Source organism: Oncorhynchus mykiss, chromosome 28, assembly GCF_057628025.1.
Source record: "Oncorhynchus mykiss isolate SJ-2025 chromosome 28, ASM5762802v1, whole genome shotgun sequence".
Lineage (NCBI taxonomy): Eukaryota > Metazoa > Chordata > Actinopteri > Salmoniformes > Salmonidae > Oncorhynchus > Oncorhynchus mykiss.
In genome coordinates this window covers 9,786,897-9,805,000 of record NC_143049.1, presented here as the reverse complement: position 1 = coordinate 9,805,000, position 18,104 = coordinate 9,786,897, and the positions used below count along the sequence as shown (strand labels likewise).

The following is an 18,104-nucleotide window of genomic DNA, read 5'->3' as shown; positions in this document are numbered from 1 at the left end:
GCTTCCTGTACATCATTCAAAACAACACTGTACATAACCAAGAGAATGTAAATGCATATTCCCATGGGGCGGGACGGGGTTCGTTTCCTACGGATCCGCATTCACGGCCTTTAAAAAAATCATCAAATGACTTCTGTGCATGATGAAACCTATTGGAAATGAAGGAAACGTGTTGATTTAGATACATGTGTGGGTAGGTTTTTCTATGTGTGTGTCATTTGTGTGTATGTGCGTGTTTAGTCCTACAATGTCTTGTTGATTCCAAAGACTAAAGAGGGAGGCAGGCCGATGAGCCATAGGTCATAGGTGAAGCAACAATTTCCTCTAGGAATGACATTCACTGTATACTGTTTGTGTGTATTTAGCTCAATTCTTAGTCCTATGTTGATGTCAGTATCCTGCTGTTTCCCTCTCATCCTCTGGCGAGTGGTCTAATTTGCAACTCCAAGTACACCATGTGTATGTGTTCGTGTGTGTGCCTGCATGTGTGTGTGTTTTCTGGCAATATAATCCAATGAAGTCTGTTTTCAGAGCCAAAGTACTCTCTGCTTTGTCTTTCCTCGCTGCAAATAAACCTCTATCTCTCTTCTGTTCTCTCTCCCTTGTTCCCTCTCTCTCTCTCTCTCTCTCTCTCGCTCTCTCGCTCTCTCACTCCCTTGTTCCCTCTCTCTCTCGCTCTCTCTCACACTCCCTTGTTCCCTCTCTCTCTCTCTCTCTCTCTCTCTCTCTCTCTCTCTCTCTCTCTCTCTCCCTTTTTATTTTTCTCTTCTCAGTCTAGGCGCACACGCTGTGATTGCTCGTGGAGCTCTGTGTGTGTGTATGTGTAGTTGTGTGTGTGTGTGTGTGTGTGTGTGTCGTTCTGCATGTGCTATTGTAAGCTCCTGCTGAGGCTAACAGAGGTGAATGTGATGTGATGACATGTGATTAGTGGTTTGAGTTGGTCTGAGCAGAGGCAAAATCCTTTAGGCTGTTACAGAGAGAGAGAGAGAGAGAGAGAGAGAGAGAGAGAGAGAGAGAGAGAGAGAGAGAGAGAGAGAGAGTCAGTGAGGTGTAGTGATCATGTGAAACAGCAGATGGCGCTTCAACTCACGGACACTCCCAGCCCTGAGGGGAGACTCACACCAGGGGCGCATTGAGCAGGACGCAATGTTTTGGAACGTTCAGATAGAAATACGCTATTTAGAACAAATTCAGGTCGTGCCTCTCTGACATGTACAATATGAAATCACATTGACTCTATTCGTGGCATTTAGCTGCTTAATGTTGTTGAATGATTGCAGGGTTAACATCCAGTAGGAACCAAACAGAAGTGGCATTTAGCTGCTTAATGTTGTTGAATGATTGCAGGGTTAAATCCAGTAGGAACCAAACAGAAGCAAACGGGGGGAGCGACTACCTGAATTTGTCCAATGATAAATGCTTGCTTTCCTATGCGAAAATGTTTTCTACAGTGTGCACTGAATATGACCCAGGGGTCGATAAAGCTTGCCATGTCATACAGGAACAACACTTGGGGTGGCAGGTAGCCTAGTGGTTAGAGCGTTGGGCCAGTAACTGAACGGTTGCTGGATTGAATCCCTGAGCTGACAGGATAAATCTGTCGTTCTGCCCCTGAAAAAGGAAGTTAACCCACTGTTCCTAGGCCGTCATTGGAAGTAAGAATTTGTTCTTAACTGACTTGCCTAGTTAAATGTGAAAAAAAGGTGTATATTCCATTTAATGCTAGTTTTTAAGTTTGCATTTTACAAACGTCTATACATGTTGAACAAACCATCGAAGGAAAGCGACCCAAATACATCAGGATGATTTGAACTTTGACCAAGCTATCCAAAACAGCATGTATTACATAGATTAGTGGGGTTGAACTCCTAATCTGCTTAGTGTGCTTTACTGGTTTTAAATGACACACCCACACACACACACACACACACACACACACACACACACACACACACACACACACACACACACACACACACACACACACACACACACACACACACACACACACACACACAGTTCCCACAAGCAATCACCAGTATGCTAAGTAGTGCCGATGCAAGCATATATAAAACAAGCATACACACACACACACACACACACACACACACACACACCTCGAGTTCCTGGGGATCCTTATTTATGAGGGCAGAGGTCGTCTGTGGTTTAATTGCTTTAATCTATAATAGTTATCGGCAGGCCCGTATCTCAGCCTGTGTGTCTGTGTGTGTGAAGGGGGAATTAAAGAGATTGTCTCCCCAGCATGTAAGGACCGTGACCTTGGAAAGGTGAGGACATTGATCGTCTCTCTTTATTTTCCTCCTCCTCTTTCTATCTCTTCTTCCTCCCAGTCTTCCTCTCTTTGGTCACCCCTCTCTCTCTCCCATTCACCCTTACCTCTCCTCTTACTCTCACTCCTCTTTTTCCCCCCATTCACTCACTCTCTGTCTCTCTCCCTCCCTCCTTTTCTCCAAACTCACTCTCTGTCTGTCTCTCTCCCGTTCACCCTTACGTCTCCTCTTTCTCTCACTCCTCCTTTTCCCCCCATTCACTCACTCTGTCTCTCTCCCTCTCTCCCTCCTTTTCCCCCATTCACTCTCTGTCTCTCTCTCTCCCCACTCCTTTTCCCCCCACTCACTCTCTGTTTCTCTCTCTCCCCTCCTTTCCCCCACACTCTCTCTGTCTCTCTCCCTCCCTCCTGTCTCACCCTATAGCTGACCTGTACATCTATTACTTGTATTGCAGTTTGATAGGGAGCCTGGAGCAACAGTAAGACTGCTGTAATGATGTGTATAGAGATTCTTAGTACGGGTCACACACACACACACACACACACACACACACACACACACACACACACACACACACACACACACACACACGCACACACACACACACACACACACACATGCACGCACACCCACACACACACACACACACACACACACACACACACACACACACACACACACACACACACACACACGCGCACACGCACACACTCATGCTCACACACACGCACACTCTCATCATTACCAAATGTGTTGCCAGAGGCTGTTCTGATTTGCTGGTCACAGTCTAATACTCTGTAGAGTGTATAATGTGTACCCTATGTTGGCTGAGAGAAGGGAGTATCAATATACCTATTTCTATAGTGGCCGTAGAGGAGCAATGTGATATCCGTACACAGCCAGCATGTCCCGTATTCACAATCATATTACGTCATCCCCATAATGGTAGCCCAGTGATGGTCATATGCATTTCATCTCCTTGTGGTAAAATCCTCATGCCATGATGCCATGTGTTCCTCCTTACAAAGAACCCATTTATAAGTAGGGGTCAATAATACCTTATGGCTGCAAGCTGTTTACGAATTAACTATGAGCCAGAAAGACCCTAGAAATCCCCCTTCTCCCCCAAAGGTCATGAGGTTTGTTTTGTTCCTCCTTTGTTATTGTTTGTTGTGGTTGTGTCCGTTGCTTCTTTTCAGAGCTCCTCTGGGCTGGCCGTTAGACGTTCTGCTCGCTTGCCCTCGTCTCTTCCCCCCCCCCCCCCCCCCCCCGGGGTGCTCTTACCCCCTCTCACCCCCTCACCCCTCTGTCTGTCTGCTGAGGCTCAACCACTAATGAGCTATTTGCTGCTAACCTCCCCTCCTCCTCCTCTTCTCCTGCTCTTCCTTCACCCCTCTCCATCTCTCTGATATCCCCATCCCTTCCTTCTCCTCCTCTTCTCCTTGATGTTCTCTTCTGAGATTCTCTGAATGGCCAGTTCAAACACACTCTTCTTCAAATCCTGCCCGCCTTTTCCTCTTCTCCTCCTCTGTTCTCCCTACTCCACCTCTTCCTCTTCTCCTCTGTTCTCCCTACTCCACCTCTTCCTCTTCTCCTCTGTTCTCCCTACTCCACCTCTTCCTCTTCTCCTCTGTTCTCCCTACTCCACCTCTTCCTCTTCTCCTCTGTTCTCCCTACTCCACCTCTTCATCTTCTCCTCCTCTGTTCTCCCTACTCCACCTTTTCCTCTTCTCCTCCTCTGTTCTCCCTACTCCACCTCTTCCTCTTCTCCTCTGTTCTCCCTACTCCACCTTTTCCTCTTCTCCTCCTCTGTTCTCCCTACTCCACCTCTTCCTCTTCTCCTCTGTTCTCCCTACTCCACCTCTTCCTCTTCTCCTCTGTTCTCCCTACTCCACCTTTTCCTCTTCTCCTCCTCTGTTCTCCCTACTCCACCTCTTCCTCTTCTCCTCTGTTCTCCCTACTCCACCTCTTCCTCTTCTCCTCCTCTGTTCTCCCTACTCCACCTTTTCCTCTCCTCCTCCTCTGTTCTCCCTACTCCACCTCTTCCTCTTCTCCTCTGTTCTCCCTACTCCACCTTTTCCTCTTCTCCTCTGTTCTCCCTACTCCACCTCTTCCTCTTCTCCTCTGTTCTCCCTACTCCACCTCTTCCTCTTCTCCTCCTCTGTTCTCCCTACTCCACCTTTTCCTCTCCTCCTCCTCTGTTCTCCCTACTCCACCTCTTCCTCTTCTCCTCTGTTCTCCCTACTCCACCTCTTCCTCTTCTCCTCTGTTCTCCCTACTCCACCTTTTCCTCTTCTCCTCTGTTCTCCCTACTCCACCTCTTCCTCTCCTCCTCTGTTCTCCCTACTCCACCTTTTCCTCTTCTCCTCTGTTCTCCCTACTCCACCTCTTCCTCTTCTCCTCTGTTCTCCCTACCCCACCTCTTCCTCTTCTCCTCTGTTCTCCCTACTCCACCTCTTCCTCTTCTCCTCTGTTCTCCCTACTCCACCTCTTCCTCTTCTCCTCTGTTCTCCCTACTCCACCTCTTCCTCTTCTCCTCTGTTCTCCCTACTCCACCTCTTCCTCTCATCTCTTGTCCTCTCTTCCACTCTTTCTAGTGGTCTCTCCTTTCTCCTCTTCTCTCTCTCCCTCCCTCCTCTCCTCTTCTGCCCCTCTCTCCCTCCCTCCTCTCCTCTTCTGCCCCTCTCTCCCTCCCTCCTCTCCTCTTCTGCCCCTCTCTGCAGTGCTGACCTATTATTTGTCTTAATTGAATTTGTCTGTTTCCCTCCCTCCCTCCCTCCCTCCCTCCCTCCCTCCCTCCCTCCCTCCCTCCCTCCCTCCCTCCCTCCCTCCCTCCTGTGGTGTGTATAGTGTTGGAGGGTGACCCGTGCTGTGGGTCTGAATGGCAGTATTAGTGGGACTTTAAACAAACACCATGCGGATGATTTGGTTTGGCTTCTGTGTGTTTTTGGGCTCAGGCTTTTATTGACCAATGCCCCCTCCTCTTCACCCACTCTCTTTTTCATCAACTTTGTTTCTCTCTCTCCCAAAACTCTCTCTTCTTTCTCTTTCTCATATTCATTCTCTCTCCCTTTCCCCCTTCTCTCTCACTCGCTCTCCTTCCCTCTTTTGCCCCTTCCCTCCCTCAACCTCTAGTCATGCTCATTATTAAGTTCACGGTGTGTTCATGTCTGTGACCATGGCTGGGCCATTAGAGCAGCTTGCCTGTGGTCAGTCAGTCAGTCAGCCAGCCACCCGGTCGGTCAGTCAGTCAGTGAAGTGGTGACAAGCTGTCCTGATTTAAATTGTGGATTCTCCATACATGTCTGGACTTGTCTCTTTCCTACTGTCTCCTATCTGACACAGTCATCCTCCACTCCAGCTGTGTGTAGCCATAGGCCCGTCGCTACTACTCACTATTCTAGCTCAATTTACCCTCCTGTGACCACTGTCTGTGTGACAGCTCTGAGACAGTGTGTGTGTGTGTGTGTGTGTGTGTGTGTGTGTGTGTGTGTGTGTGTGTGTCAGCGTTCCGTTGGGGTTTAGTTTGACCTTTCTCTGTGCTCCGTTGGTTCCGCAGACGTTCCCTCTTATAGAATATGAACACTTGTTCCCCGAAGACTGTCTGACACACACGGGCGCGCACACGCACACTGTAAAACCCCCAGCTATGAGAACGTATTGAAGTGTGCGTTAAGAAAGAAGAGCTTCTATTTCTTTGAACTCCCATGTCTCTATGTGAACGTGTCTGTGTTTTCAGACTGTGAGTCGGTGGTGTCTACGTATATACGGTTTGTTGTTATTTTCTCTGGCTGTGATGGGGGAGACAGCGACAGCGGTAGCAGAGATTTTTTATAACTAAACCAAGATAGACCACAGCCTGCCGTTTCAAATGGGAACAAATGAGTCATAGCGGGCAGAACAAGCAAGGAGGTGGGCAGAGCTAAGCAAGAGCTAGCGAGATCCTATTGGCGTGTTCTAGCATATATTTGCATATTTTCTGTAGGGAACGCCTACTCTGTGAGGTGCGCGTGTGCAATACATTTTATTTGCCTTTGCACTTCTTCCAAACAGCGCAATTTTTAAAAACCTTGTCAAGGGTAAAGTAAAAGGTTTTTCCACTCTGTTCGTAAAACGGTATTGAGATCAAATGTTTCATCGATGAGATAATTAGCAGAATGTCGGTCAAAATCAATCTTGTTCCATGTTCTCCCACTGTCGGCCACTGGACTTCCTCTCACTACCATATTTGGTAGTGAGTGGAAACGCCAAGCGGAAGCCTCACGTTCATACATCCGGTGAAATATCTGTCTCATTGTTTTATCTATGGTGGAAGAGTGGAGTGTGTGTCACAAATAATCTTGTTCCCGCGTCACTGGCTGGATTTTGTGTTGTGTGTGTGTGTGTGTGTGTGTGTGTGTGTGTGTGTGTGTGTGTGTGTGTGTGTGTGTGTGTGCTGTTCCTCGTTTTGTGACACCTGGAAAGGGCCTATTAAAAAACAAGTGTCTGAATCTGACTGCATCTCTCAGTTCCACTTGGCAGCCAATCGTGGGGTTTTCCATACATACGCACACGGGCGCACACACACACACACACACACACACACACATACACACACACACACAGCATGCAAGCAGCAAACTAGGGCAGAGCTCTTGTCATAGATTGTCAGAGGACTTCCCCACTACTCTGCCACTGTAGGCTAACGAAAAGAAGAGAGGATCCTAACAAGACTCGTTTACTACGGTGATTGACATCTCTAGGAAAGAGGAGGGAGGTGGAGAGACTCACAACACACCATCAACCCTGTGGGGGGGCTGATTTGACCAAAAATTAGGGAGAAAAACAACCACAACTCTTCAAAAAGACGGAGGGCACTTAGTCCAAAAGGAGCTTTCATTACTGTAGCTCACAGTATTGCATCCTTTGGTTATACAGTAGAGGATAAGGAAGGAGGTGAGAGGAAGAGAGGAGAGGGAAAATGAGAGGAGTCCAGCTTGACTCCAATTAGATCCTAATGTTCAGAGCGCTCCAGCCGGCCTCACTCCCTCCTAACTTCCCTCCTCTCATCCTGCACTCTTCCCTCCTTTGCCAATGTGTTGCTCTGATGACACTTTCCCCCGTTCAACTGTGCGTTCATTCGTTTTTCTATAGAAAGGAATGGAAAGTCTGTCAGAAGAGACTACCGTGTGTGTGTGTGTGTGTGTGTGTGTGTGTGTGTGTGTGTGTGCAGGTCTTATTCTGCGGTCTGAAAGATTTTTGGCAGGTAGATCAGAGCTCCTCTTTGCCCAGCCAAAGCAATGGATTGGAGAGAGAGAGAAAGAGAGAGAGAGGGAGAGGGAGGGAGAGATGGAGAGAGGGGGAGAGAGAGAGAGAGAGAGGGAGAGATGGAGAGAGAGAGAGAGAGAGAGGGGGAGAGAGAGCGAGTGAGAGATGGAGGGATCAGTCTTAGCAGAACTTCTCTGTACCCCCCCCTCTCTCTCTCTTTGTCTCTCTCTCCTCCTCTCATGTCTCTCTCTCTCCACCATGGTGTTTATCAATAAAAGGTTTGGAGACCTTAGAGACTGCGTGAGGTCACAGTATTCCCTGCAGCCAGGAACGCTGATGGAGTCTTAACAAGGCCGGGAAATTAGACGGAATGACAGAGAGCAGGAATGAAAGAGGGGTGAAGTGAAATAGAAAGAATAGATGAATGAGCGGTAATGGAGGGGGAATGTGGACCAGAGAGAGAGAGGGGCCAGAGAGAGAGAGGGGCCAGAGAGAGAGAGAGAGGGGCCAGGGTGGGAGTAGGGAGGGACCTCATTCCTCATTTTTAGTGTGCGTAAGAAACTGAGACAGTAAGATTGTTATATAGGGTCTAAAAGGCCTTATGGTATGCTTTGGGGGTGTGCAGCTGTGTGATACTGTAAATGCTAGGTTAGGGGTTTGGCTTGGTATCGTAGTTTAGAGGTGTTTTCCATGTGGAACGGGAGAGAGTCAGATTGCTCTGACATATCCCCTTGCCGTCTTTACGCTCGGAGAATGTAGAACTCACAGCACGGTGACAATAATCAATAAAACAGCGTGCTACTATGTCACCAGACCACTCTCAGTGTGTGTGTCTGTCTGCTCGTGTGTGTGTGTGTATCTATGTGTCTGTGTGTGTGTATGTGTGTGTGTGTATCTATGTGTCTGTATGTGTGTGTGTGTATCTATGTGTCTGTGTGTGTGTATGTGTGTGTGTATCTATGTGTCTGTGTGTGTGTGTGTGTGTATCTATGTGTCTGTGTGTGTGTGTGTGTATCTATGTGTGTGTGTGTGTATGTGTGTGTGTGTATCTATGTGTCTGTGTGTGTGTGTGTATCTATGTGTCTGTGTCTGTGTCTGTGTGTGTGTGTGTGTGTGTGTGTACGTGTGCGTGTGCGTGTATGTGTGTGTGTGTGTGTGTGTATCTATGTGTCTGTGTCTGCGTGTGTGTGTGTGTGTGTGTATCTATGTGTCTGTGTGTATCTATGTGTGTGTGTGTGTGTGTGTGTGTGTGTGTGTGTGTGTTTAGGGAAGCTTCCACCAGGGCATTACCGGGGAGATTTAGCTATAGTGGGCTGTTGCAGACATGAACCTACACGATGTTAACCCTAAGATGATAACTGTAGCGTCAACTGGCCCTATTCTATTCCCCGTTGAATATTCCCATCATTGATTATCTTGACACAAAGTGCTGTTCATTGAGTCAATGCAGCCTCCTGCAAGTGAATACATATGAAAACAGGAACTAAGTACAGTACATGATTTGTTCACATCACATTGTGAATACATATGAAAACAGGAACTAAGTACAGTACATGATTTGTTCACATCACATTGTGAATACATATGAAAACAGGAACTAAGTACAGTACATGATTTGTTCACATCACATTGTTGGGTGTAATTTACGACTAAATTCACTTTCATGCTGTATTGAACATCGGATGGAAATAGAATTGCTGAGACTACAAATATGAGGTGGATCAGACAAAAAGGCACGGTAGAAGATGGACCATTTGTTGTTAAGTGTTGTCTCTAGGTGATTGGGTTTGTATCGAGCTCCTCCGTTGATGGTTTGTGTGTGTGTGTGTGTGTGTGTGTGCGCGCATGCGTGGGCGTGTGTGTGTCTATTACATGAGAGTGAATCTGACCCAGGTCTGAGTGAGTGAATGATGAGCTGTGTGTTTTAACTCCGGGCCAGAGCTACTCTGACCAGGGTTAGATTACACAGACACAGGCCTTACACCACTCCCTGGAGAAAGAGAGAGGGAGAAGAAGAGGTTCGGCGGGGACTTCATCCCTTCAACACAGTATCATGCTACAGATTTAGGCTTGCTCTCTCCCAGCACACGCACAAACACACGCACACACACATTCTAGTGGTATCAGCAGACAGGATACTGTTGCTGCTATATTATTGATGAGAGGATGGGTCATTGATCACAAGTGATAAGTGCTATTGACAGGAGGTGTGAAGAAAGTGTGTGTGTGTGCTTCTGTGTGTTTTTCTGTGTGTGTGTGTGTGAGAGTCTTTGCGCTTGAGTGCGTGTGTGTGTATGGGACAGCGCGACCCAGGGTCCCTAGGCCCTCGTTGAGCATAGGGAAGTGCAGTCAGCACTTTTGGGGCTATGGAGGTCACCTCAGCAAAACTGTACACAGTATATTACATTAGGCATTATGCCACTACTGTACACTGCAGAAGTGAATGTAAGGTGTGTACATTTCATCATCCTTATTATCAAACCACTGTTAATTCTGCTATTACAGTGTGTGTCCATGACCTGAACCCTAGTGTCTAATGGTCTTATATTCTCTAAGCAGTGAGGCTGGACTGAGGGTGGGGCAGAGAGCTGGAGTTGACCTTTACAACACAGCAGGAGCTAGCTGTTGTTCATTTTCCCCCCACAATCTCTGTCTCACACACACACACACACACACACACACACACACACACACACACACACACACACACACACACACACACACACACACACACGTGTGCGCTAGCAGGCTTGGACGCATGCGCATTCACATGCAGGCACTACACACACACACACACACACACACACACACATTGTAATCTGTAATGCACCATGACAGCCCCCCCCCCCCCCCCACATTGCACTGAGCTGTGGAGAGTGACTGGTGCTCTTATACAGTGCCATCAGAAAGCATTCCTACCCCTGCACTTATTCCACATTTTGTTGTGTTACAGCCTGAATTCAAAATGGATTAAATAGATTTGAGCAAATGTGGTGAAGATGAAATACAGTAATATCTCATTTACAGACCGTAAGTATTCACATCCCTAAGTCAATACTTTGTAGAAGCACCTTTGGCGGCGATTACAGCTGTCTTTCTGGGTAAGTCTCTAAGAGCTTTACACATCTGGATTGTACAACATTTGCACATTATTCTTTTAAAAATTCTTCAAGCTCTTGTCAAGTTGATTGTTGATCATTGCTAGTCAGCCATTTTCAAGTCTTGCCAAAGATGTTGAAGCTGATTTAAGTCAAAACTGCAAGTTGGCCACTCAGGAACATTCAATGTCGTCTTGGTCAGCAACTCCAGTGTAGATTTGGGCTTGTGTTTTAGGTTATTGTCCTGCAGAAAGGTGAATTTGTCTCCTAGCTGACTGAACAAGATTTTCCTCTTGGATTTTGCCAGTGCTTATAGCTGTATTCTATTTATTTGTATCCTATCAATCTCCCTAGTCCTTGCCGATGACAAGCATACCCATAACATGATGTGTTGTGTTTGATTTGCCCCAAACATAATGGTTCAGGACAAAAAGTTAATTTCTTTCTTTCATTTTAAAAAAAAGTGTTACTTAAGTATGACTTAAAAAAAAAAAGTATTAATATATTTTAAAGCATTACTTAAGTGCCTTGTTGCAAACAGGATGCATGTTTTGGAATATTTTGTATTCTGTACAGTCATCCTTCTTTTCTTTGCGAGGCATTGAACAACCTCCCTGGTCTTTGTGGTTGAATCTGTGCTTGAAATTCATTACTTGATTGAGGGACGTTACAGATCATTTTATGTGTGAGGTACAGAGATGGGGTAGTCATGATAAAATGAATGTTATCCACTATAATTGAACATGGAATGAGTCCATGAAACTTTTTATGCGATTTGTTAAGCACATTTTTACTCCTGAATTTATCTAGGCTTGCCATAACAAAGCATTTTAATACTTATTGTGTGTAGATCAGTGACACAACGTTGAAATTTAAAACATTTTTAATTCAGGATGTAACACAACAAAATGTGGAAAGAGAAAGAGCGAGAGAGAGGCAGTGAAAAAGAGAAAGAGAGAGAGAGAGGCAGTGAAAAAAAGAAAGAGAGAGAGGCAGTGAAAAGAGAGAGAGAGAGGCAGTGAAAAAGAGAGAGAGAGGCAGTGAAAAAGAAAAAGAGAGAGAGAGGCAGTGAAAGAGAGAAAGAGAGAGGCAGTGAAAGAGAGAAAGAGAGAGGCAGTGAAAAAGAAAAAAAGAGAGAGGCAGTGAAAGAGAGAGAGAGGCAGTGAAAGAGAGAGAGAGGCAGTGAAAGAGAGAGAGAGGCAGTGAAAGAGAGAGCGAGTGAGAGAGGCAGTGAAAGAGAGAGAGAGGCAGTGAAAGAGAGAGAGAGAGAGGCAGTGAAAAAGGGAGCGACAGAGACAGTGAAAAAGAGAGAGAGAGAGGCAGTGAAGGAGAGAGAGAGAGGCAGTGAAAAAGAGAGAGAGAGAGGCAGTGAAAGAGAGAGAGAGGCAGTGAAAAAGAGACAGAGACAGTGAAAAAGAGAGAGAGAGAGAGGCAGTGAAAGAGAGAGAGAGAGGCAGTGAAAGAGAGAGAGAGAGAGGCAGTGAAAAAAAGAGAGAGAGAGGCAGTGAAAGAGAGAGAGGCAGTGAAAAAAGAGAGAGAGAGAGAGAGGCAATGAAAAAGAGAGACAGAGACAGTGAAAGAGAGAGAGAGAGGCAGTGAAAGAGAGAGAGAGGCAGTGAAAAAGAGAGAGAGGCAGTGAAAAAGAGAGAGCGAGAGGCAGTGAAAGAGAGGCAGTGAAAGAGAGAGACAGAATGCAGTGAAAGAGAGAGAGAGAGGCAGTGAAAAAGAGAGAGACAGAGACAGTGAAAAAGAGAGAGAGAGAGGCAGTGAAAAAGAGAGAGAGAGATTGAGAGGCAGTGAAAAAGAGAGAGAGAGAGGCAGTGAAAAAGAGAGAGAAAGAGGCAGTGAAAGAGAGAGCGACAGAGACAGTGAAAGAGAGAGACAGAGACAGTGAAAAAGAGAGAGAGAGTCAGTGAAAAAGAGAGAGAGAGAGAGTCAGTGAAAAAGAGAGAGAGAGAGAGACAGAGGCAGTGAAAAAGAGAGAGAGAGGCAGTGAAAAAGAGAGAGAGAGGCAGTGAAAAAGAGAGAGAGAGAGACAGTGAAAAAGAGAGAGAGGGGCAGTGAAAAAGAGAGCGACAGAGACAGTGAAAGAGAGAGAGCGAGAGAGAGAGAGAGAGAGACAGTGAAAAAAAAAGAGAGAGAGAGAGGCAGTGAAAAAAAGAGAGAGAGAGAGAGAGGCAGTGAAAAAGAGAGACAGAGACAGTGAAAAAGAGAGAGAGATAGGCAGTGAAAGAGAGAGAGGCAGTGAAAGAGAGAGAGGCAGTGAAAGAGAGAGACAGAATGCAGTGAAAGAGAGAGACAGAGACAGTGAAAAAGAGAGAGAGACCGTGAAAGAGAGAGAGAGAGGCAGTGAAAGAGAGAGACAGAGACAGTGAAAAAGGGAGAGAGAGGCAGTGAAAAAGAGAGAGAGAGGCAGCGAAAGAGAGAGAGAGAGAGAGGCAGTAAAAGAGAGAGACAGAGACAGTGAAAAAGAGAGAGACAGAGACAGTGAAAAAGAGAGAGAGAGAGGCAGTGAAAAAGAGAGCGACAGAGACAGTGAAAGATAGAGAGAGAGAGAGGCAGTGAAAAAGAGCGAGAGAGAGGCAGTGAAAAAGAGAGTGACAGAGACAGTGAAAAAGAGAGAGAGAGGCAGTGAAAAAGAGAGAGAGAGGCAGTGAAAGAGAGAGAGAGAGGCAGTGAAAAAGAGAGGGAGAGGCAGTGAAAAAGAGAGAGAGAGAGAGAGGCAGTGAAAAAGAGAGAGAGAGAGGCAGTGAAAGAGAGAGAGAGGCAGTGAAAAAAAGAGAGAGAGAGAGGCAGTGAAAGAGAGAGAGGCAGTGAAAAAGAGAGAGAAAGAGGCAGTGAAAGAGAGAGCGACAGAGACAGTGAAAGAGAGAGCGACAGAGACAGTGAAAAAGAGAGAGAGAGGCAGTGAAAAAGAGAGAGAGGCAGTGAAAAAGAGAGAGAGGCAGTGAAAAAGAGAGACAGAGACATTGAAAAAGAGAGAGAGGGAGAGAGGCAGTGAAAAAGAGAGACAGAGACAGTGAAAAAGAGAGAGAGAGAGGCAGTGAAAGAGAGAGAGAGAGGCAGTGAAAGAGAAAGAGAGAGACAGTGAAAGACAGAGCGACAGAGACAGCAGAGAAGATGTTGGACTGTTCTTATGGCACTAGTGCTACCTGCGGGCTAGATAAATGTCCTGTGCACACAGCAGACACACTCTCCCTACTGCTTTATTCATTTAGAAATGTCACGTTCAGTGGAGAGGGGAGGCAAATGCGTTTCATTAGCCACCAGGCCCAGGCGCCCTCTGAGAGGAGGAATGTAGAAAGACTCATATCTAAATGTGGAACAGGAGCTAGATGAAAATAAAGCAGTCTACTCTGTTTTCTGCTCCTGGGTGTGTTCGTCTTTCCCGAGTGGAAAAAAAAGTGTGATATAAAAGATTCATTTTGTACTATAATGTTTTTCGTCATCTTCCAACAAGAATGAATTGGACGTCTGGAGAGATGAAGTTCCCCGACTTTTAGCTGGTTAGCCCTCATTTGAGATTTGGTTCTACTGTAAGTGCCGAGATTATCCTTGAAAATACTGCCTGTGTCTGTGTTTTGGCACTAGTTCCCCCTGGTTTCCTGGGTCAGTTATTAAAGCCAACTGATGATGTTTCAGGTCAGGAGCCTGGACAGCTGATCTGGGACCTGTGGCTGAGAGCCCGAGGAGTAACTCTCTTTTGGCCCTAGTCAGACCTCTGGCACAGAATGAGAGAAAGAGAGAGATGGAGATGTAGCGAGTGTGAAAGGGAGAGAAGCAGATTGAAAGAGACAGAAAAGAGAGGGTGAGAGAGACAGCAGGTAAGAGAGGGCAGAGAAGCGAGAGGGCAGAGAAGCGAGAGGGCAGAGAAGAGAGAGGGCAGAGAAGAGAGAGAGAGGGAGAGAGAGAGAGAGAGAGAGCGCACAAGAAGTAGCAAAGCAGAGAGCGATAGGGAGATAGAGAGGGGAGGGAGGGAGGGAGAGAGAGGAGGGAGGGAGGGGGCTGGCGGCAGCCTCTGCAGATGGAGGATAATTAAATATTAATGGTTAGCAGTGGTGAGGCCATAATTAGGGCTCAATGGCGTCAGGCAGGGAAAGCACAGTTCACACACCGTGGGAGAAACTGGCTCCATCTGGATCTAAATACACAGCCTTTTAGCTATCTCTTAGCCTTTCTGTCTCAACCTCACTCCTTCTCTCTGGCCGTCCATCCCTCCGTCCTCCTCCATCCGGACATTCCTCTCATTCTTCATCGCTCTCTCTGTTCCCATCTCTCTTCTTTGCTGTCACTCTCACCAGCCCTTGCCTTTCTCTCTCCCTCTATCAATCATTTCTTTCTCCATCCATCTCTCCACCCCTCACTCCGTCCCTTTGCTATGGAAAGGGGTAAGGGTGTGTGGTGGAGCCTGTGTGAATCTGAGGCAGTAAATGTTGTTCTAATGTGCTGTTGTAAAGTGCTATCCCATTGACCTGGCCTCACCCCCCCCCCCCCCCCCCCCCCCCACCGTTGACAGCACAGATGTTCCAATAACCACGACGGCCCTCCCTTCCTCTGGTGTCTTATTGCTGTAATAGTGTGTGTTGTGTTAACCAGTCTGTTCTCTCTGTCTGTCTGCAGTGACGTTGTTGGACTCCATGTCTGCTCTGGGAAACCTAGGCTGGGAGGCCTACCCTGCCGAGGGGGTGAGTAGCGCTGTGACATCACTTTCTGTACGAGGCGGCCATACTGGATCAATCTTGATCCACAGGCGCTCACACAGACACAAACTTTACCAAACCAACTTTAACCCAGTGTTCATTTTGGCAGTGTGTTTTAGATTTAGTTTCATCTTAGTCATTTTGACAAAAATATAATGAAGTCTTATATGCTGGCCACACCCGCGAGCGTTGCAAAATAAGTGTACACATACATGTTATTCATCCAAACTGCTCGCGCGCATCACCGAGCATCTGTGTAGCCAAGCGCTAAAATAGAACTTGGTTCTATTTGTCATGCTTGACGCGATGCAAGTCCCACCTCTCCCATCTCCCCATTGGGTATTAGGAGCATATAACCACGTGGGTGATTGAAAGATGAACTGAGGTCCACACTCCAGTCCAGTTGGTGGTGGTAATGCACTTTAAAGTTGGTTGCCAACCGCCATATGAAGTCCAACGAAGAAGAAAAAGACTGAAGGCGGAGAGATTACTAGAAACTAACTCGGTTTCCCTTTTATCTGTGGATTAATTGTCGGAGTAGAGGACCTTGTGCATTTCAGGTAAAATAACAACCCAATGTTTATATCCAAGGACAAATGATCTAGCAACAGCAAGCTAGCTAGCTAAATTGCCATGAATTATTAATGCTTTTCGACCTGTCCCCAAGTTAATACAGTTGGTTCAGAGTTCTTACTGATATTTCAACCTGCGTGTCCTGATCGCGTCTGGTTTTAGTCAACTAAATGCCCTTTCATTGTAGTCACATTTTAGTCACATCACAGTCACATCACATTTGTATTGCCTCGTTAACCTATAGTAAACATGAATCACTCACTTCCATGTGCACATACATACATTGGGTCTACCTACACATTTTTCTTCATAACATATTCTCTTCCCAACAGCAGACAAATGATACACATATACAGTACATAAGAATAATATTATATTATAGAAGAATGATCTTGCCATGGAAATTCCTAATTCAGCCTAAATAGATATTGCACATTACATACAAAACAAACAGACACGAGAGCGAGAGAGAAGTCGTGTCTACACTTGACACTGACATGCGACTTCTGCTACCAGAATACGAAGATGGAAATGATACGACGGGTCTAGGCACACAATAGTCGCTTTGTGGTCTGATTGTGTTCAGATCTGGCTGACCACTTCAGGTGGTGGTCAGGGATGCAGAGAGGCACTTTGTCATTATAACTTTGGAGGAGATATGTTCATGTGCGTAACGTGTTTGGTGGCCTCATAAATGCTAGCCAGCTAGCTAATATTTCGAAAATATATATTTTGTTTGGCTATAGTTATGCTAACCCGTTTGCAATCTCTTTAGCTTTGCTTGCTAGCTACAGAGGCTAGCTGGCTAGTTAGCTACAGTAGTTAGCAACTGCCATCAGTTGTTGTGTTATCATATTTTGCCTGTTCCACCATTTGTAGAATGCATACTGACATTTGAATATAGCGTGGGAATAGGGAGTCCGGACACGGCAGACACATTTACATGTAGGTGTAGACACATGACGCGTTCGGAATTCCATGATTAGAGCTCTATGATCAGAATAAAAGTCAAACGGGGGCTAATGACTTCGAACGGGAGCTAATGACTATTTCGACCAGTGATGTAGTCGAGTCACTAAACCTCGAGTACCAAGTCCCCTATGCTCAAGTCCGAGTCACGAGTCAATTCACGAGTCCCTATGGCTGAAGTCTTGAGTCCCAGTGCTCGAGTCCTGGTCCATGTGCTCAAGTCTGAGTCATTGGGTCCACATTAACTGAAAATAAAGTTATTTACCCAGTCAGACATAGCGTAGTGACAAGAGCAATTTAGTCAATCAATAGTTTTCTATCAGTTTTCGTTGTGCCACCAAATATTTGCATATATGCTACTGATAATGTTACCAGGGCTCCGTTCAGTTGAAAAACAGTCTCAAACGTTGCAGATAAAAATTCCATGAGTAGAGCCGCGGTCATTCCTTATTCAACACGTTCCAAAACGTTGTGTCCTGCTGAATGAGCCACAGGTTGTTAGCTATAGCTAGCTAATGAAGTAACATGACAAAGTGTAACCGTGACAAATGGTTAACGGTCCGGTCTGCAAGTAGCCTAGTTTTAGAACGGCCCGCGATATGCTTCATGGATGTAAAACAAAATGTAACGCCGGTATTATGGGTCATGTCTTTTCAACAGTAGCATAAGGGCTAAAATCAAACCGTTTTCTCTGGGGAAAAGAGGGAGTCTTGGCTGCGTTGGCTCCAGAGCCCGTATGTGAAATGCAGCGGGAGAAGGGGGAGGGTTGAGCGAGACTACAAATTCAAAGATAAACTACTTTTCTATAACCTACTTACTCAAGGGATTGAAAACACATAACTAGACAGTTTTTTTCACTTTAAAGCTCAATTCTACTATTGTTTTTTAAAATTTAAACAGGACAGGTGTTAGCTAACCAGAAATCTGGCGGTGACTGGTTAGCTAAGATGAAGCAAGAAAGTTGCCTGTGCGACGTGTATAATCGGAGGCAGAGCTGGAGCGGGGGCCTGTCTGGCCACACTCATCGCTTGCTCCCCCGCAGCTCACCAGCTGATGTAGACTGTGTCTGCCGGGTGTGCCGCATCCTTCCCACTTCTGAACAGAACTGAGCTGCGCGTCTGTGCTGCTAATATGAATTGTGCTTATCACCGAAAAGCTCTCAATCGCCAATCAAATCAAATTTTATTTGTCACATACACATGGTTAGCAGATGTTAATGCGAGTGT

The 18,104-nt window shown here is 46.2% G+C and overlaps 1 protein-coding gene across 2 annotated transcripts in view; it reads left to right on the top strand.

Annotated features, from left to right (window-relative positions):
* The window catches only part of epha4b (eph receptor A4b), a 132,843-nt gene that overhangs the window by 3,594 nt on the left and 111,145 nt on the right, over positions 1-18,104 (top strand). For both annotated transcript variants that reach the window (XM_036966037.2, XM_036966038.2), the window contains exon 2: positions 15,257-15,321. In XM_036966037.2, the coding sequence (XP_036821932.1) occupies positions 15,257-15,321 (65 nt within the window). The remainder of the gene's footprint in view (positions 1-15,256; positions 15,322-18,104) is intronic.